General features: G+C 33.3%; 1 protein-coding gene across 3 annotated transcripts in view; it reads right to left on the bottom strand.

The window, feature by feature from the left end:
* The window catches only part of PCNX1 (pecanex 1), a 166,278-nt gene that overhangs the window by 73,380 nt on the left and 71,362 nt on the right, over window positions 1-21,536 (bottom strand). For 2 of the 3 annotated variants that reach the window (XM_036107274.2, XM_036107276.2), the window contains 4 exons: window positions 18,551-18,735; window positions 5,882-5,972; window positions 4,310-4,367; window positions 2,368-2,585 (listed from right to left, as the gene is read on the bottom strand). In XM_036107274.2, coding sequence (XP_035963167.2) covers window positions 2,368-2,585; window positions 4,310-4,367; window positions 5,882-5,972; window positions 18,551-18,735 — 552 coding nt within the window. The remainder of the gene's footprint in view (window positions 1-2,367; window positions 2,586-4,309; window positions 4,368-5,881; window positions 5,973-18,550; window positions 18,736-21,536) is intronic. The other variant, XM_036107280.2, reaches the window with a different exon arrangement.

The raw sequence follows: 21,536 nt of genomic DNA, 5'->3' as shown, positions 1-21,536 counted from the left end.
GGTTGGCCTCTTCTTGTCTTAAAATCTTCCTACACATATTTAAATTTTCTAGAATAGGTAAAGAATTATTTTTATAATCATAAAATTTTTTATTAACTTTTTTTATTAAGTCAATGCCCTGTTTATAATCATCAGTTGGCCTAAGAAAATTCACAAACATCTCTGTACTAGTTCATTTTATAGTCCTCTCAGATGAAAACAAGTCAATAGTACTCTCAAATCAGTAACTGGTATTCTCATTTGTTTTTCTATGGCAGTTGGAGAAGTCCAGATGTTTCCATGATCCTCGGCAGTTCTGCCATATTACATACTGTCTGTAGTTCTCATCACTGAATGTATGCTCTCCTTAGGCTTTTGTTAGTTTTTAATTTTGATGAATTCAGTTTATCAACTTCATTTGTTGTTTTTGGTATCACATCTACAAAATTTTGCCTAACCCAAGGTCACAAAAATTTTCTCCTACTATGTTTTGTTTTGTTCTAGGAATTTTATTTCTTTAGATTTTACATTTAGACCTATGATCCATTTTGAGTTAATTTTCATAATTTTATAAATGGTGCAATGTAAGTATAAAAGTTTTTTTTTTTTCACATGAAAATCCAATGGTCCCAAGACCATTTGTTGAAAAGCCTACCATTTCTCTAGTTAACTGATTTGGGATATTATTTTGATGCCATTTAGGCTTGGAGTTTTCTTTATAGACAGGTGTTTAACTACAATTTCCATTTATTTAATAGATATAGTACCATTAAGGTAATGTATCTTTCAGAATGAACTATGATGATTTCTATCTTTCAAAAATTTGTCCATTGTCAAATTTATTTATATACAGCTGATCATAATATCCTATTATCCACTTAACACCAGTAGAATCTGTAGTGATATCCTATCTCATTCCTGTTATAAGCAATTTGTATCTTTTCTCTTCTTTTTTTTTTTTCCCTAATCAGCCTGGCTAAAGGTTTATTCATTTAATTGAGCTGCCCCTTCCCCCACTTGCACTCTGTCTCTCTCTTGCTCTCTAAAATAAATAAATTAAAATATCTTTCATGTCTCTACTTTTTTTAACATATAGAGTACAATTATATTTGTTTTAATGTCTTTGACAGCTAATTCTAACATCTGTGACAATTACAGGTTGGTTTTGATTATTTCCCTCATAAATCATGTTTTACTGCTTCTTTGCAGGTTTGGTAATCTTTGGTTGGATGTCATTGTAAATCCTTTGATTGGATGCCACTGTGAAAATCTCTAGGTGGTGACAATTTTCAGATTTCTATAAATCTTAAACTTTGTTATGCTACTTGGAAACAGTTTGATCATTTTAGGTCTTGCTTTTATAACTTGTTTGTTGGGTCTGGAGCAGTGCCCATGTTAGGGCTAATTATTCCCCACTTTTAAGGCAAGACTTTCCTGAGTACTCTACACAATGCACCATAAAATATGAATTATGAGTTTCTTCAATCAGACAGGTGGGAATAGGCGCTATTCCTATCCCTGTGTCAGGCACTGTCCATCTACTTCTTTCACATGATTCTTACCCCAGCCTCAGGTAGTTTCTTCACATACATTCACTTATCAGTACTCTGCTGAAGAGTTGTGGAGACCCACTGTGGAACTCTGAGGTTCTCTCTGTGAATAGCAGTCCTCTCTCTGATATTCTGTCCTAGCTGCATTGGGTGTCCCCAGACTCATAGCTCCATCTAACTCAGGAAGTCTGCTGGGCTCCACTTCAGTACCTCCTCTCTGTGTTGGAGCCAGCGAGGAAGACTGGGAACTCTCTCAAGGCAGTAAGCTGGGGCAACTGTAGGACCCACATAATGTGTTTCCCATCTCTCAGGAATCACTGTCCTTTGTTTTCTTATCTCCAATGTCTTGAAAACCACTGGTTCATGCATTTTGTCTCTTTTTTGTTGTTTCAGATAGGAGGAAATCCAATCTTTGTTACTCCAGTCAATAGGAAGCACCAAGTTTTAATAGACTACTAGTACTGTTCATTATTAAGACTAGTACTATGGAACAGGGAAACAGAAGTTCCCTCTTATACCTTTCATATTTAGAGTCATATTACCTATAATCTTAGGATTATTAACACTTCATGTTTTCTGGCTTTTAAGTAGAGTTCCATGATTCTTATTGATGATAAAAAGGATTTTTTTTTGTATAAACATATTAAAATTGCCACAAAAAAGTTTTTAATGGATTGAGGAGAGTCAATGTTTGGGAGCCTTACTATTAACTTAAATTTTATCTCAAAAGAACCAAAATAGAAAACATTTTCCAAAATGGTAACCAAGTGGTAATTAGGGACATTTCAATTTAAAAATAAAATCTGCACATATCTTTAATATCACACTGTATTCTCACCTATCAAACAGGGCCAAAAGTGTGAGTCTGTCAAAGTTAATGCCGATCCATAGCTGGGGTAAGATCCAAAAGCGATAATAGTGTTTAACCTTTTGAGCAGCTTCTTCTGTTGGACCATAAGTAGCTGCCAAGTCAGGGCTTAGATCAATGTCTTGTTGCTCCAACAAATCTGTATCGATGGTCAATAGTCTGTTCAATCGAATCTGCGGAAGAGAGAGCTAAAAGAAAGTCAGCACTGAAAGGCTTAAATATCTTGACTTAAGTCATGATTCAAGGGCTACTCAAACAGCTTGCAGATTATCTAAGTCCCCTTAATTCTCTACACTCCTTACAGATATTTTATGATCATTAGAAACTACAAAAGGTAATAATAGGAAGTAAACTCAAAGCAAATTAATCAATAGGTCTTTTGCAAAAGCTGTATTGGGAAAAGTATTTGAAATCTTAACACTGTATGATTGTATAGCTAGTGAATCCATTAAAATCATGCACTGTGAATCATTAGTGGCTTCTCTTCTCCCTGCCACATTTATGGCCTTTTCTCAAAGCTATGAACCTCACTACCATGTTAAATCTGAGCTCCTCTGAACTGGATTCAGTGCCTTCAACTCTCATTTCTTCCTACAGTCTCTTATCACTGTTGTTTTCAAATCCCTCTTACACCCCCCTTTTTTCTTTCATTTTGGCAGGCTACTCGTCCGAGGCTATAAGGAAATTACCACATTACATTTCTTTTAGCTTTAATTTATCCACTCAACAGTTCACCAGTTTCCCCTTTCTCTGAAAGAGTCTAAAGTGTCCCTTATCCTGCACAACCCTAGCCAGGATTTACTATCCCAAGGTTCCCATACTATTCAATCATAGAATACAAACAAAAAATCATTTCCCTATTTTTGGCTTTCCTATGAAGTTTCCAGGAATACACTCCAGCAAAAAAGCAGAGACAATCTTTACTTTTCAAACATATATGTGGGTATAGTCAAGAAAATCTGCTTCCTATAAATAACATAGCCATTTTTATCTCTTAGCACTGACAAGTACCTCCCCAAACACTTTCTTTCTTATCCTCTGTGCCAGGGTTTCTCAATCTTGGCACTGCAGGTATTTTCAGTCAGATAATTCTTTCTTTGGGGGTTGTGCTGTCCACTGTAGGACGTTTTATAGTATCCCTGGCTTTTACGCATTCACTAGATACCAGTAACATTCCCCTAGTTGTGACAAGTAAAAGTGTTTTCAGACACTGCCAAATGTTGAAAACCATTGTTCTGTGCCAACTCACACCTATGGTCTTAAAAGCCAGCTCACAACTAATCATCTTCAGGAAGCCACTAATAATTAACCCCTTTGGCACTACATTTACTTATATGTATTTCTTATGTGTTCCATATAAGAATTTCATTTTATATGTTAACTAATTGAATCTAAATAAGATAAGTTAAAAAAAGAATTTAATTTTTTTGTATTTTCTAAGTTCAATAAATACAGCTTGAGGGCAAAAGCTCTGTTATCTTTTTAAAATATCCCCACTGTACCTCACATGGTATATTTTTTACACAGCGATATCATCACTAAGCTTCCCACATACACACTGGTATATGAGTAACTAATAGTTAACAGTTGGATAATATAATATTCAAAATCATAATTTTCAAAGTCAAGTTTTAAGATGGCACAACCAGATTATGACATTGGTGAGTAAATGGACCTTTACATATTCTCAAAAGTATAATTACTGATTCATACACAGCTTATGAAACTTCATGGTGTTTTATATTTATTTCCTAACAAAGGACTTAACAAGAAGAGAGTCACTATGGAACAGCAAAGGAGATTTTGCCATAGTTTTTCAACAAAATTGGTATTTCATAACCTCAACTTTTCTGATTTGTGTCGCTACTTAATCTGAATGTACATCATTTTATAAAAATAAAGGAAAACCTACCACATCATGTGGATAAAATCGAACTGAGGTAGAACTGGATACATGAGAATCCGTGTCACTAAAATAAAATGAAAAAAACTTTAGGGACTAAATAGCTTGTCAAGGAATAGAAAGAAAAATAAATCTTTTAACAATTATATGATATTTACACTGTCTTCACTTTTCCAAGTACTTCAAAATACAAAATCACCTTTTCCTACAGATGTGATTAAGAACATAGCCTCTGGGCCAGAGTATCTATATTCAAATCTCTTCATCAGCTAAATGAGATTTGGGAAAGTTATCCAACCTTTTACACTTCAGTGTCCACCTAAGTAACATAGGATAATAGTACCTCTTATCACAAAGTTCTTGTGAGATGGGTTTAAGAAAGCAATTAACATATTGCCTGGAGCCACAACAAATTTAAGCTATAACAGCTTAGAATGTGACCATTCCGCTTCCACAGTCAAGTTTAGATTTTTGAAACTTGACACCTTACCACATTTATGGTGTAAGGAATTGTTCTTATCTTAAATTACATTAAACATAATTGTTTCCATTGCTCCATCTTTCTATTGTTTCCACTTTAGGAAATCACCTAACACTCAAATTTTTGGTCATTCTCGACAGGGTCAGTTCTGAAACTGGACTCAAGAAGCTTAGCAAGTGTTCTATCTCTCCAGCAAGTTAAGCTAAGTGACTGCAAGATCCTAGTGCTTTAAATGGCCCCTAAAAACTTTAAAAAAATAAGTGAACTGCCCATAGATGTGTAACATTTAAATAGGTGTGTCCCATTATTAAACATAAGTCCTAAAATAGGATTCAAATGATCCCTGCAAAAAAAGTGAGCTAATCACTTAATAATGGATTTCAAGGCAACAACATGAATAGGTGAATAAGATTAAAATTTTAGAAAAAACTTTAATACATTCTAAGTTGTATAACTGATTGCATGCTCAAGATTTCTATTTCTTATCTGCTTTTCTCCTAACTTCTTCCTTATCTTACGGTGTAATTTCTTCGTAAGGGAAGGAGAGAAAAGAAACTAAATGTAATATATGACCCATATTTTAAGAAATTCCTCTTTCTTATAGCTGGTAAACAAATTTTAAAACAAAAGATGATCATGTAAAAAGATACTTGACCAAAACCCTTATGTAGAAATAAAATTTTTAAATTACACAAAGAGAACTGATGGGTTTGAACTTAGTTGTGTATTTTTCTAATAAGCCTTTTTTAAATATGCTTTTTATTGATCTTGCAACACGCGCACATGTGCACGTGTGTAGCACAAAATCTATAGTTAAATTTGAAATTGTGGGAAACCACCCCCCCATTATAAGATCTACAGGGAATTTTTACTTAATATTTAAAATACAGAACAGCTTTTGTTTTAAGAATAATGCTTTCTTTCTTCCAGAACAATAAATTCTACCTTAAATCTTTGGAGACAAATGCACAGTGACAAATTATTTAAGCCAATATGAACAAATGTTTTCAAAATAACTTTTCCATCTCAAGGACTAAAAGCTTTAAACATGGCAAATATATGCAAGTACATACATTCTCCTAATATGACTTCACACATACCAGATATTGGATGCTCTTCTTGCTGCTGGTTCAAAATTCACAAGTGACATATCACAGCCACCAGTCTCATAAAGCGTAGAAGAGAACTTACCTAGCAAATAAATGATTTTTTTAAAAAGCCATTAGAATACTCAGAATTTTTCCATCAGGAAACACTACATTTCAAACTTGTTACAATTTAAGAAAATGTACTATAGACTTTTTCCAAATATTTTAAAAACAATGATCTGCCTGTAATTCAGCATGACGTGAACTGAAAAGGAATGCTGAACAGTGGGGCAAAATGTCAACGTACATAATCAGGTTTTAACAGTAAGGGATTTAAGTCAGCTTTGCAATCCAGTCTCCTCTTTTCTCCTCCCAGGACATTCTCAATTGAAGCAATCACATGAATGAATTTAACGTTTAAAAGGCACCTGACCATTTTGCACGTGGTGAGTGGCCATTTGGAAAGCTGCTTAAGTGTTAAGACAGCTCAAACTGCAAGACAACAAATTTCTGAGACTACCTTCAGAGAGTTTTGGGGTTTTTTGCTTTGTGTTTTTAGTTTTGCCCTTTTTGTTTATTTAAACACAGTGTAGTATTAGTTTCAGGTGCAGAATTTAGTGAGTCATCACTTACATACAACACCCAGTGTTCATCACAAGTGCCCTCCTTAATACCCGTTATGTTTGGTTTTTTAAGGAAAAAATGAAGTGTCAAAATGGATCTAAGGAAGTTCTATGAATGACGTTATAATAACATTGGTGACAATTAACAATATTTAATGAGCATTACTAATTGCATGAGTCTATAAGAACTTTATGAAAAAATTTAGTAACACCATTTGCTGTAACTAAGTATCTCTACAAAACCGATAAAAGGTTTAGAAATTAACATTGGTTGCAAAGGAATATAAGCTTAAAAAACTCTTAAAATGAACTCTATAAGATAAAATGGTTTCTGATAGTGAAATTTTAAAAATCTGGAGACTGTGTGAAATGCATTCTTCACCGTGACAACCCATGGTAGCCCTATCAGTGGTAAGGAGCATAAAGAAATTAATATATAAGTTTCCAGTAAGGCAACGAGATGAGGTATTTAACTGCAACCACTGGAGACTACTCCAGGCTGCTTTTGATTATTTTTTACTGATGTTATAAATATGACGAATCTTAAGGGCAATTTCAACTACATGGTAGGGCTAAAAGATCTCTCTTAGATGACTATAATGCAAACACAGTATACAATAAAGACTTTTATTTAAATGAAATCTTTGAAAAATAACAATAACAGACCCCATAATATACTAATACTGTAACTAAGGGATTGCAGAACATTTCAATAATCACTTCATTCTTTAAAAGGATTAGAATCTTAAAAGTATTAAATAAGATTATTTGAGTACTTTCTATGGGTCAGACAGAATACGCAAATATTTTATTATGATGTTTTCTGTAGTAGCATTTTTTTTGGTCAGAATAATATACTCCTGCGACAAATAATATAAAAAGCATTCTGTGAAATGTTTTCTTCATGTGCTGTTTTTCAAGGATTATTCAGCATGTGGATTATCTAAAACTTTGCTTTTTACCACCCCCACATGCCACCCTCATCTTTTAGTCATGAATCATTCACTCTTAGCACCTCTAACACAAACCAGATTCAGGAACTAAAATGAAATAATAAAAGCTGTCCACTTGGCTTCTTGTTAGGTGTATTACTGAAAAACTTTTGAAGTGATAGGTGGTTGCAAAAATTTTTAGTGAAGAAAAAAATTAAACAAAAATACGCCTGATTGAGATTTCAAAATTATTTTTAAATTATAATTTTTTATGCTGTGCTCTTTCCTCTCTTACAATGGAAAATGAAAAATCGGCTGTGCTACAATTAGCTTACATTAATAGAAAAAAGAAACATCTGATCAAAATCAGATTGCATAAATGCAGAATAATTATAAATCCATGTAAATGACTAAATCACAGAGTCACAGAGAGCTGGCAGGGGTTGGCTACTATGTGTGAAATCCAGTAAGATCTGAATAGATAAAAATAGGTGTTTATATTACCTAATGTGTATTTTTAGAAATAACTTAATATTATATTCAACAGAATTTAAATTATTGGAATATATTCTGAGTAATTAAGCATTGTATCAGATTTTTAATAATAAAAGTCCTGTTTGGAGAATACTGAATATGATAAATATTTATATGCAACTGAAATTGACTAAAGAAATTATTCTTTCTAATATTCAAATGGAACAGTAAAAGAACATTAAGTCATTATACAACTGTATTATCTTCTATGTATAGATGTCTCCTATGAAACATGGTTGCATTTTAAATAAATAGAAACATAAAAATAAAGCATGCCCTCCAAAAAGCTCCTTAGACAAAGAAAGCTGGAAAAACTGAGTAGTTTTATCACTATATAAATCTAGAACTCTGAATGCTTCTTTACAAACCAATGACTAACAAGTTGTAAATTTAAAAATTTAAACGACGCATAAAATACATTTATGAAAAAGGAGGCTATAATTTTAACAAATGTGCAATGACTTCATCAACAGTGCTTTTTTTTTTTTCCTTTTTTTTTTTTTCCTAAGAAGCTTGTGTCTACATACTAAATTTAAGAAGATGCTCAGGTCAGAACAAGCTAACACTGTATTAAGGCTTCATGCGGTTTTCCTAACATAAGTCCACCAAAAGAACAGATTCTATGTCTCCCCTTACATCTTTGGACTTGGCAACTAGTATCACTTCAAAAGAAACAAATTTTATTCAGAGGATAAACAACTCAGGAAAAATTACACTAAAAAGTGTTTAGTTTAAGGTTTCAGTGAAGAACTCAGTAATATTTTAAGGTAAAATAATCTACTAAAAGCATCTTCAAAAATAACCAAACATAAAGAAGCATATATTACCATTAGTTTATAAAGATTAAGAATATCCTAAATTTGTACAAATATCCTTAGCATATGTAACAATTTTACATATATCTCATTTAAGATTAAAACCATAATGTAGTTATCCTTTAGGTCCAAAATAAAATGTGCCTTTAATTAATAATCCTGTTTTTACTCTGTATTAAGGAAAAGACTAAGTATTGATTTTTTCTAATTAATATAAATTGAGAAGGAGAATATCAATGAAATGTGTCCTCACATGAATTATTATTAAAAACTAAGTCATCTCATCATATCCAACTCCCAGGTCATAATTAATTATATCTAACAGAATGGCTCTGTCATGATTTTAAAAGGAAACAGTTACTTTCTGACAAAATAAATAAGACTGGAGGCTGAAATTTCAGGCTTAATAGTATTGGCCACAAGATAGCATCTCTAGAGATAAAGAAAAAAAAAGGTACTGGTATTTCTCAGTTTTGAATGTTCGATAGATTGCCATTGCCTAAAAAAATTACATTTCATTACACAAAACCATTTTTTTAGGTAGGAGAATTTCGAATAACTGTAAGTCAATAAATAAGTGATGAACAACAGGAAGATGAGTAAAATTAAGATACTGAATTAAAGAAAAGGACACTTGAGACATTTCCCTGAAGCCATGAATGGTGCAGCAGACAAACTCAAAATAAACACTGGCAAGACACTGATAAAAGACATGAGAAATCAATGGGATCCTCTAACTCATCCTTTCAATAAAATTCCTTGCTACATGGCACAAACTGTATAAAGACTGTTCACTCAGCTTGGAAACCCTAATGCATTCTTGATGTTACTCATTTTACTTATGTACCTTGGAAAGAGGTAGTTACTAAGATCATCTGTAGGATTTTTCTAATCCTCTCAGTTCCAACAACAAAGGAGGCCTCTTAAATTTCTTGATTTCATTCTTTGGACCCCCTTCCCACCTCCGTTAATTCTGCATCCTCTAAGCCTAATCCTGGTACACCGTTAAATGAGTTCTTTCTTTTCTAGTACTAACTCTTAGGGCAGGCAGGGGCTACAAGAGGAAAGCCAGATACAAGGGAGGCAGCTTTTTTATAAAGTGCTTTTTAGAAGGCTATTGGAGGATGTGCTTGCTTCAGCAGCACATATACTAGAAGGCTACTGGAGGACCACATACATCTACATGACTAACTTAAGTACTCTACAAAAAGTGCTTATTTCTGATGTGAGGAGTATTGTGTTCACAATGTTACTTCAATGAATATATTATTATACTTTTAAGAGACAAGACCTTTAGGGCGCCTGGGTGGCTCAGTTGGTTAAGCGACTGCCTTCGGCTCAGGTCATGATCCTGGAGTCCCGGGATCGAGTCCCGCGTCGGGCTCCCTGCTCAGCGGGGAGTCTGCTCCTCCCTCTGACCCTCCTCCCTCTCATGCTCTCTGTCTCTCATTCTCTCTCTCGCAAATAAATAAAAATCTTAAAAAAAAAAAAAGAGACAAGACCTTTAAGACTAGTCCCAGTTTCTTGGATAGCGCCACCCTTATCATCATGAACGGTACCTATGAGTCTCTGAGGAAACATGAGTTTTCACCCTGACAGAAAGGACTCATTTTATTTCTGCTTATGGGTTAATGGGCTTGTTTCTCCAGACCAGGGGTCAGCAAACTTTTTCTATAGAAGGTCAGAAAATAAATACTATAGGCTGTGCAGGACAGATGGTCAGATACAACAATTCAAGACTGCTATTGCAGCATGAAAGCAGCCACAGAAAACATATAACATATATTTATTTTATTTCATTTAAAAAATAAGCATCAAGCTGAAAGGATTTACCCCACGGGCCATAGTTTGCCAACCCCTGTCCTAGACCAAAAGCCTTAGGCTTCTAAAACCTTTTTAACTATTGTACTACCATGATAATCAAGTCACTATGCTACTTGTAATTAAAAGTTTCAATAGTGAGAACCAGTCCTTCTTCCTGGGATGTTCAACACCGTGCTAGGTTTTTCAAACAGGAGAACAATAAGGAAAAGAGCAGGTATGAGAAGAAAGAGCCTTTGAGGACTGGTAAGGAAAGACAGAGGTCTCTACTGCTTGGCAACAGTAAAATAGATTTGCGGATATATTTTACTGACATGGCCATTGTCCTCTAGTTCTGACTCAACACCACATGCCTTAATTCATTAAGTCTCCACTCTCACTACCTAATCCCCAGGATCAGGTGAACCTTCCAAAAGTGAATGTACAAGTTCATATTCTGCTATGATTTCATCATCTGCTCACATTTTCTTTCAAAGGGATGTCTTCCTTATCTTGGTAAAATCTACAACATGACAACGATACTGACAACATTATAAATGATCAGGTAAACAAAAAGGCAAGACACAGAATTGGAGAAAATATTTGTAATTTGTATCTGACAAATTATATCTAAAATATAAAAAAAAACCTGACACCTCAATAATAACCCAATTTTAAAAGTGAGCAAAAGATCTGGACACACTTCACAAAAGAAGACATATGCATAACCAATTAACACATCAAAAGATGCCCATCATCCTTACTCACAAGAGAAATGCAAATTTAAGCCACAGTAAGATACAACCATTGGGGCCAAAATTTTAAAGGCCAACAGTAACAAACTGGGACAAGAATGGGAACAAGCACAATTCGCATACACTGCTGGTGAGAATGTAAAACCACTTTTGAAAACAGTTAAGTTTTATTAACGATGGCCTGGAAACAACACAAACATCTATCAGATGAATGGCTACACAATATACATATATTATACAATGAAATAATAGCACAAAAAAAGAATAAACTAACCCACGCGAAACGATGAACTCAAAAGCATCACATTAGGTGCAAAAGGCCATATTATGACTGCATTTAAATGAACTCCTAGAAGAGAGAAAACCATAATGACATAAAGTACGCAGTGGCTGCCTGTGGTGGGGGCGGAGGAAGGACGGACTGCAATGGAGGCAACAATAAATCTTTTGAAGATGATGGAAATGTTCTGTATCTCCATTGTAGTATTTCAAAGGTGTGCACATCTATTACAACTCATCCAATTGTACATGTTAAATGGATGCAATTTATCATACCTAAATTATAGATCAATAAAACTGATTTAAAAACAAAGAAGAAAAAATGACTCGTCAGGTAAGAGTCTCAGTAGATGGATGAGTATGAGACAGCACGTAGTCAGTGGAATTACTACAAAATACAAATCAAGATTTTGGAGAGAGTGATATTTGTTGTTTTTACATTTCATTTTTAAAAATACCATGCGTCATCAGATTCAAAAGTAGTATATAAAATGAAGAAAAGTTCCCCACTCCCCAGAGACAGCCACTGTGTTCTCCTGAATAATTTTTATGTACATTTGTCCTAAGACAATTAGATCCCTCTCCTCACACACATTTTCTAAAATTTACTTCTTTTGCTTACTAACTAGCTTAACTTTTCATGTCAATAATAAAGATGCATCAAGTTCTAAATATGATACTATGTTTATGTACTATCGTTTCTTTTAGGGGTTCTCTAACAACAGACATTTAGATAGTTTTTCAAAATTACAAACAATTTTTCCAAAATTACTAACAATGCTACAATGAATATCCATGTACATATATCTTTGCCAGTTTGTAAAATCTGTAGACTAAAAGCCATCAACATTTTTGGTCTGTAGTTCTAAACTGCCCTCTAAAAGCGTTCAATCTTCAGACCCTTTCCAATAATAGACATACTACACATTCAAAGATGAAAAAGATCTCAACCTTGTTTTTAATTTGCAATTTAAAAACTTATGAGTAAAGCTGAACTGTTTGCCTATGATTGCAAACCACCTGTATTTTTTTAAACTCTCAACTTTTCTAGTTATTAATCTTTATCTTACTGATTGGAAGTGCTTATTGTGGCAAAGACTGATGACTGACCTCCAGTATTCATCCCTTCCTTTTCCTTTCCATAATATGACATTCCTCTCACTGAATCTCAGCTGGGCCTGTGTCCACCTAATTAGAGACATTTCCTAGCTAGCCTCTCCTGCAGCTCGAAGTTGCCATGTGACTACGTATGGACCCACAGGAGGTGAGAGAAAGTGACAGGCACATGTCTCAAGTCACAATGTGAAAGATATGGGCTAACTGTCCTTACATTTTTTAGCAACGCTTCTCTTCCTGTTTTTCAGATAAATGTCAACAACTGGAGTAGTCACCATGGACCAGCAGGGAAGCCACATGTGGAAGAAACCGGAACCAACCCATCTGCTGGGGACAGTTCCCATTAAACTGTTTGAGAGACATGTAAACTTCTCTTTTATTTCGGTCACTGATTGGTGAGGAGCTGGGGTGGGGCGGGGGGGGGGGGATCCTCCAATGAAGAATCCAACCTGTATTTCAGTTAATGCTTAAATTAACCAAATTTAACTTAGGATCTTAAAAATGTTAATGTTAGAAAGTGATAATCTAGTCTAGTACTTCAGTGAATTCTTTACAACAGAGACAAACAAGAAACAAATTGGATATCTCAACCAGTCCCTGTTACCTTGTGCAAAATTCCAGAGCAGTTCAGGCATCCAAAAATTTTAAAAATAATATACTAGAAGTCTTTCCACAGTAACAGCGATAAACTTCTGAGCATTGTCCAGGGGATAAGGTTAGAGCAGATAGTTTATCTAGGTTTATGTTTCATTTATAATATTTGGGGAGATAAAACATACACTATCAAATCCTGCCAGATATAGTGTAAACTGGGACAAGCTTCCATAAAGCAATTGACAGTATATGTCAAAGCCCCAAAAATGTTTATTCCCCTGGATGATTCCCTTCAAAATATTTATCCTAAGGAAATAACCACAGCTGTACTGAAAGGTTTATGTAAAGGATGTTCAGCAGAGTGTTTACTACAATAGGAAATATCAGGAATCATCTTGAAGACTAACAATGGGGTTAACTGGTTAAATAAATTATGATTAAATAATGTTAATAACAATGATTATTAACATTAATAGCAATTATTATTTACGTAATTGACATATTATTGCCAGCCAATTATTCTAATTGCTTTGCATATTTTAATAGATATAATAATCCTCACTATAAACCTGTAAGTATTATTATTACTGAGCCTTTGATAAATGAGGAAACTGATAAACAGGGAGAGAAAATAACTTGACCAAGGTAACACAGCTAGTAAGTAGCAGAGCGTGGACTAGAAGCCATGAAGTCTGACTCTAGAGTCTATTATGCTATACTGCCTTTCATGGAGATTTAAGAGATAAAATAATATGCCATCACCTACAAACAAGGTAAAGAACAATTAATAACATGAGTAAATAACACACGTGCTAAGTGAAAAAAGCAAGATACAAAAGCTCATATGGTAGCACAAAAGTCAAACATGATGATCCCAATTCCGTTTCAGAAAAGTACATAAATGTATGCATTAAAAAAGACAGGAAGGAAAATTCATAAAATTTCAATAGTGAATATCTCTAAGTGATGAAATTACAGATGATTTACTTTTCATTATATTTTTGAGTATTTCTAAACTTGTATTTGTTATAAGAATGAGAAAATCACATCCTAATTTTATCAAAAGAATATATCCCCAAACCCATTAATATTTCCTTTTAGCTATAACAAAGGATGTTTACTGCTTCAATAGAAATAAACATTTACTTTCATTTGTATATACTTTGTGTTGCACTCCACCCCAAATAAAATAGAATTCAGTATTTTTATGTATTCAAAAATAACAATAAAGAATAAAGGACAAGATCAAAGTTGCTGCAAAAAGAATCTAACTCTTTGTTTAGATGAATAAAAATGATCTGCCATAACATAGGGCACTGAAGTATAGACTCAGATTCCTTATACCCTCTTAACTCTGTATTTATAGTAACAAGGAAGTGCCTATAATGTAGCACAAAATGCTAAGAATAGTACATAATATATATAACCTTTTTAAACACCAAGACTAACTCTAATAAAAATCTGAAAGTATCTAAGCCCCTGCTCCTTAAAGTAAAAAATTTAAAAGCCTCCAAATCATATTTCTGCTTAATAATGCATAGCTGTTATAAACCGCTTAATAAAAAGGGCAATAGGGTACTGCCCGATTTAAGACTTTTTCTAGAGCTGACCACATTTTCGAGTTAATAAGTTCTGTAGTAAAGCAGATTATCTCAAAGAATACCTTCTTTGTCAATCCTTGCATAGCAATGAAACAAAAGAAAACCTTAGAAAAAAATCAATTCACACATCACTTTTTAAACCTCTAATGCATTAATGAAATTAAGAAAGTCTTAAATTCATCAGAGGAATACCATCTATGATATTTACATATTTTATATTTTAAACAGATATAAACTTGTCCTCATTTCTTGTCTATACAGTTTATCTTTCACATGAAAATTTTATGTAATTTTATATATACTTTTTCAAAGCCTTTCCTCACCACTGACCACCACTAATTTCATACACGAAGAAAAACACACGTAAGTTTTCCTGCTTTACCAGACCTTATCTAGAACATTTCCTCTGAGATGAGCTACATACTAAGAGTTTAATTATCAACTATACAGGCATTACATCAATTTATTAGTCTTAATTTACAAGAGGAAGCTGAGATTAACATAAAAACTGAGAAGTGATTGCCAAGTTTTATAGAAAAAGCCTAATATATCTAAGATAGAACTTTAAGGCTACCTGGATTCAGTCTCCCGTGTGACTCATCTGGGCACCTAAGCACAGCTTGTTTTATTAAGTATAACTGCGATTTAATTCAGAATATAGTAGGAAATCAACTGCAAACAAATGAGTCCACTAAAAGACTGTTGAAAAGGAAATTAACCTTTAAGATGTGGTTAAAAAAAAAATATGTTACACTGAAAGACTTGAGAAATTCTTAGATAGTAACTGCCTTTTTAAAGATGTTAACTTCAAAACTTATCACTTACATCATTTGAACCTTTTTTTTTTTTTTTGCATGGAAGTGAAGTCTATAAATAAGAAAATCACCCAAATTTTTCCAACCAGGTTCTAACTTATATACTTATAATTCAGTTTTTTAAAATTAATTATGATTAACAATTATGCCTGCTGAGTATGTATGATGAAAATATTTTCTTCAGCTGAAAAAGCTACTAATAAAATCCATAAAACAGCATCTTCAGTGAATTTTTCTACCATGTCTAATGTTACCTGGTACCCTTGAAATGCTAGTTAAAATTCAACAGAGAAATAAGGTTTCTCAGGGTTTAATATAGGAAATGGATGTGGTTATCTAGTATGACACCACAAAGTAAAGATGTAGAAAACAGTTAAGAAAACTACTCTGGCTTAGAATTAAACAGTGCCTGGTTGCAAGTTTCCTTTAATCCAAAAAAGTTATACCTCTGCTTAAACAACCAATTATAATCTATATATGTGTACAGATGCAAACATTTATATACACTCAAACATACATATGTATGAATGTGTATATATATATGTTTGAGTATTTTATATAAATGTATTATGTATATATATATACATTTTCACATGTATAGATTTGTACATTTAAAAAATTTTCATCTGAAGAAGCTAAATTTAGAAACAATTCTTTCTAAATATTCCATACTTTTAGGGAATATCATGACTAACTTTATTAAGATTTTATTTATTTACTTGAGAAAGAGAATGAGCGAGAGAGAGCATGAGCGGGGTGAGGGGCAGAAGGCGAAGCAGACTCCCCACTGAGCAGGGAGCCTGATGCGGGGCTCAATGCCGGGACTCCGGGAACATGACCTGAGCAGAAGGCAGACGCTTAACCAACTGAGCCACCCAGGCGCCCCAATATTATGACTAACTTTAACATCTGAGTACCCAAATTCATTTACCCAAAATTATCTTACCACTGTTAATTATAATCATGTAGAAATTAAACCATGCAACAAAAATATTCTAGTGGAATATATTATAAAATTATAAAAATCAGTGTCTCTACAATTCCTTTAAGTTCAACTGCAGCCCATTTTCAGGATCTTTTTTGGCCAACTTCATTTGATATGGTACAGGTATACACTGTCCACGGTTGCTCATTATCACAATACATTCAATTTGGCAGCATCCAGCTACCACAGGTCAATAACTAGCTACCAGAAGGCAGGTAAGAAAAAAATTGGTATTTCAAGACAACATCCTGAATATTCACCCACAGATGCTAAAGTCACCTCCAGACTTCATCTTCAGAACTGTGTAGAGAGTTCATATGTACATATTTTCAATAATCTGCAAGTGGATTGAAGATGGGATTTTACAATGAAGGTTCTCTTAGCAAGTTTTTTAAGTAAATTAGGTTTTTATAGAGGAAAATCATCTACTGCATCATTTTATGCTCCATTTGACAGAAGTCTAAAAATCCAAAACAGATAAAAATTAAGCCATAATTTTATTTTAGCAAATCTGCTACCACAGACCCAATGGGCAATGGTGATGGTCACTGTAATTTTATATGCACAAACTGACAAAAAGACTTTGGGGGTTATGAGAGAAATAGTGATAGAAAGACATTAATTGAATATATTTGCAACTAAAAAAAGTATCAATATTTTAACTCAAAGCAAGTAACTAAACTGAAGACCCTCCTAATAAACTCCCTTGCTTTTTCAAATTACAAACGCAAACACAAAAGCACTCTAAAATTTAAATGTTTTATTGTCTTCTCCTTTTATTTTGAAATCACTATATATGCTAATGTTATAAATATCTTAGTGACCATTTTCAAGTTTCTCTAAGATTTGCTAAAGATAATTATTGTCATCAATATGCATATTTAATACTTGTTAACTCTCTGGAACTAATAAGGATTTTTACAAAATGGGAAGAGTCAACATATAGCACATGAAACTGGGAACCTTACACCACACATCCTTCTAGCCAAAGTGTCAAGTGGATTATCATCTTTATAAATGAAACAGTTATAAACATGGATTAACAAAATCACGGTGAGCAAATGTAATGCTTTCAACTGTGTGTTTTTTAATAAAATTTTCTTCATTGTATTAACTTAAATTGTTATGAATCTGCATTCTGAACACAAGAAAGATGGATTATACAGAGAAACAGAAGACCAAAGCAGTAATAAATACTGTCTTTAAGGTACAAAACAGGTATTTGAGTGGATATTAATAACTTATATTTATAGATGTATTAAAAGGAAAAAGAAAAAATTTGATGAAGTTATTGATATTAGTGTAGAGCCATGGCACCCTCACAGTACTGCATTTAGGATTATAGTAAGTCTATTTCAGGTGACAGACATTGAAGTGAAATATAGAATACCCAAAAGAAAGATTCTGTAGTAATACACCATTAGAAAGTATTTATGCTTTTCATGAAGCACATTCAGTGAATTCAAAGAAATTAAGATTTAATCAAAATAACTTTTAAAACATCAACATTTCCCCTCATGGTATAAGTGCCAAGGAATAACAGAATTGCCTGAATCATTATAAGAGAACGCTAAAGCATGAACATTTATTAATACTTTTAACTACCTATCAGTAATAGACATGCTAAAAAAAATGCAGAATAAATGTTGAGAGAAAAACAGAAAATGGGAAAGCAAGTCAAATTTTCCTCACACACTGGACATATCCTATAAAAAGTGTTCTTATGCATAGTTCCAAATGAAGCTATCTCACAAAAGAAGAGCAATCATTGTTACCCATTATCTGCTGCGTTATAGTTTTGTTACCACCAAGATTACATAAGGCCTGCATACCAAGTTCATCGTGCAAACTGCTGCCGCCTACAGCAGATGCATTGTCATGTGAGGCTTCTAAGTGGATACTCCCATTTCTCACCAGCAAGGACGCACTAGCACTGAGCACTGCAGCCTGGGAAGGGGGGCGGGACTGGACTTTGACCTGGGCTGTGGACTGCTGGCCTTGCTGACCATCTTGAAGGCTAGGAAAAAAGATGGATTGGGGAGACATTACAGGGAAGAAAAGAAAAAACAATAGCTAGAATGAAGTCAACATAGAAAACTGATTTCGAAATGTAACCTGATTTTTTCAGTGTAACCTAAGAAAGAGCTAACAAACTTTGTAAAATATACAGATTATAATGCTGTCTTAAATCTTCTGGTCCTTAGAACATAGTGATGAACACAGCAAACATTTAATGTATATCTAAGCTAATCAACCTGTAACTTTTTCCCACTGCAAGCCAACAAAATTCTAGTACAAGGACAAAGAAAGCAGCAAAGAAACACAAGCACATTAAACATATGTGGGTTGCAGCTCGTCCCCAACAGATAAACCCTCTTGTTCAGTTTAAATATGCACTTTTATTTTATAACCTTTATAATAATTCTAGAATTGTGCTTTCAAACATTCCGGCATCTCAAATTCACAATAAAACAAAGTTTTTATGCACTTGAAAACCAAAGAATATTTATCAAATGCAATCAAGGTGACAATTTTGAATCAAAAGAAAATCACAAACTAATGTAAGAGAAACAGAGTAACAAACACCAACTCAACCAAGTGAAATACAAATGATGCTGGGATGCTGGAAGTGTGATTAATTTATAAAGTATTTTTCTATGAAACGCCTACATATTTTTTAAAGAAGGCCACAGGCTCTATATACATGTTACTGCCTTCTCCAATCCATTTCATTTTCATTAACAAGGACCCATCGTTTTAGAAAATCTTAAAAGTAATTTGGAAATCAGTAATTTCTCAAGGGATATTACAGTCTTTTTTAAATCTTACAGATTTTTAAAATACTTGGTATTTTATTAGAAGTTTGTCATTTATTAAATTTATAAAAAATCATCTAAATATCTAAAAATCTATAATTAAGAAAGTATTATATTCTTAACTCATTTTATATTTTAGATGTTTATTTTAAAATACTATGAATTTTAATGTTCTTAGTATAAAACTCAAATTTAAAGTGATGAAACTCATAGAAATATTTTCAGTATAATTATTATATGTCGTTCTCTACATGATACTCAAAGTAACTCTGCATTCTGTTATTAAATTAGACCTTTTAGGAAAAAAAAAAAGAAAATGCTGCTTAAGATGGCCTCATTCAGTTACTTTATCATTTTCTTGAGTATCAACTTCTTTATAATGTTTTGAATTCAATGCATTGGTTTCTCTGATGCCTATAAAACAAACTCATCTGCACAGGCTATGAAAAGAGTTGTAATTTGAAGTAACCATGTAATAAAAGACTAAGTAGAAAATATTGCTTATGTTGCTTAAGCCTGTGGTTATAGCAATAGAATCCACTCTGGAATTACACTGTCTGATATGGTAACCACATGTGACCACCTCAACTCAAATTTTAGTTCCTCAGTCCCACTAAGCACATTGCAAGTGCTCAACAGCCACATAAAGTAGCTAGCGGCTACCATAGCTAAAAGCTACCACAGAGCAGCTAGTAACAAGTGCCCACCACACTGGACAGTGTGAATTAGATATTTTCACCACCACAGAATGTTCTATTACCCATCACTACCTGGAACATTCACATTTCAGGCTTCTTTTAGAGCCAAAGAAAAGTATACACTCTAAGTAGAGCAGAGGAATGTACAGAACACATGAAAAAAACCAAGTCTACATAATGTTGACTTGTCGATGCTTACTTGCATTATTTTTTTAAGTCATAACTATGAAAGTATTCATTTAATAACTTCTTTGGAGTAGAATCTCTGTACAATCAACATAAATCAAGGGATGATCTTGGGAACTAATATAATCAAATATGGTTGTATCTTCCATATATACATAGTAAGTCTGTTACTCTTCCTCAAAATCTATCTAAAGTTATCCACAAACCTTACAAAAATGACCAAATTTCACAAGGGGGAAAATTCTGACGAATAAAATGTTTAAGTAGTTCAAGTACTAGGTCCCTTCTGATTTGGAAGACATTAAGAATTTTATACAATAAGTACTCAACAAATTTTTCTATCCTTTTTTGTTTTCACTTAAAGTAAAAAAGATGCTATATGACAGTTAGATGTATTTTAATATGAACACATTTGAGAATACAGTAATCCTCAACATATCCAAATACACAAAAAGGTTTTTAAAATATCAGGCAATGCATGGAAATCAATTCCAGAATAAGAGAAACCAAGGAAACAAGTGAAAATCTATCTGGCCGTCAAGTTTTGAACATCAAAAACTAGTCATAAATGTTATGTCCCTTCAATTCCTGTTTTCAGAATCCTTCAACAAAAAAGCATGTCATTTTTGCAGAAGTTGGTAGGAAAACTATTCCTGGTGGGTTGTACTTTACCTAACTAATAATTGACAGGAACTAATATTTTTCAAAGTACCAATTATCTATCAAAACTACCAGTTTGAGAAAAGGTAGAAACTATTTTACAACATAGCAAAAGGAAAGGTAGAAATTTAGGTCTAATTATTGGCTATCAATAGCATCACTGACATGCAATCTTACTAATTAACATTTCCAATTTAAACAGCAGAAAAAATATAGCTGGTCTTGGTCTTTCCTTCCTCTGTACTACTTATTTAGTATTTGGCGCACTCTGTCTTATATTGTTGTTTTTGTATGTGTCTCCACAACTAAGAAATAAACCCTAAGAGTATGATTGCATTATTCTTATGAATCTCCAGATTTCAGAGAACACTCAAAAGATTGTTTTAAACACAGTACACAAACAACAAATACTTGGTGGATTTATTCCTGAGCACCACAAAATGATCCCTATGAATTTC

The sequence above is a fragment of the Halichoerus grypus genome, chromosome 8 (genome assembly GCF_964656455.1).
Source record: "Halichoerus grypus chromosome 8, mHalGry1.hap1.1, whole genome shotgun sequence".
NCBI lineage: Eukaryota > Metazoa > Chordata > Mammalia > Carnivora > Phocidae > Halichoerus > Halichoerus grypus.
This window is presented reverse-complemented; position numbering and strand designations above follow the sequence as displayed.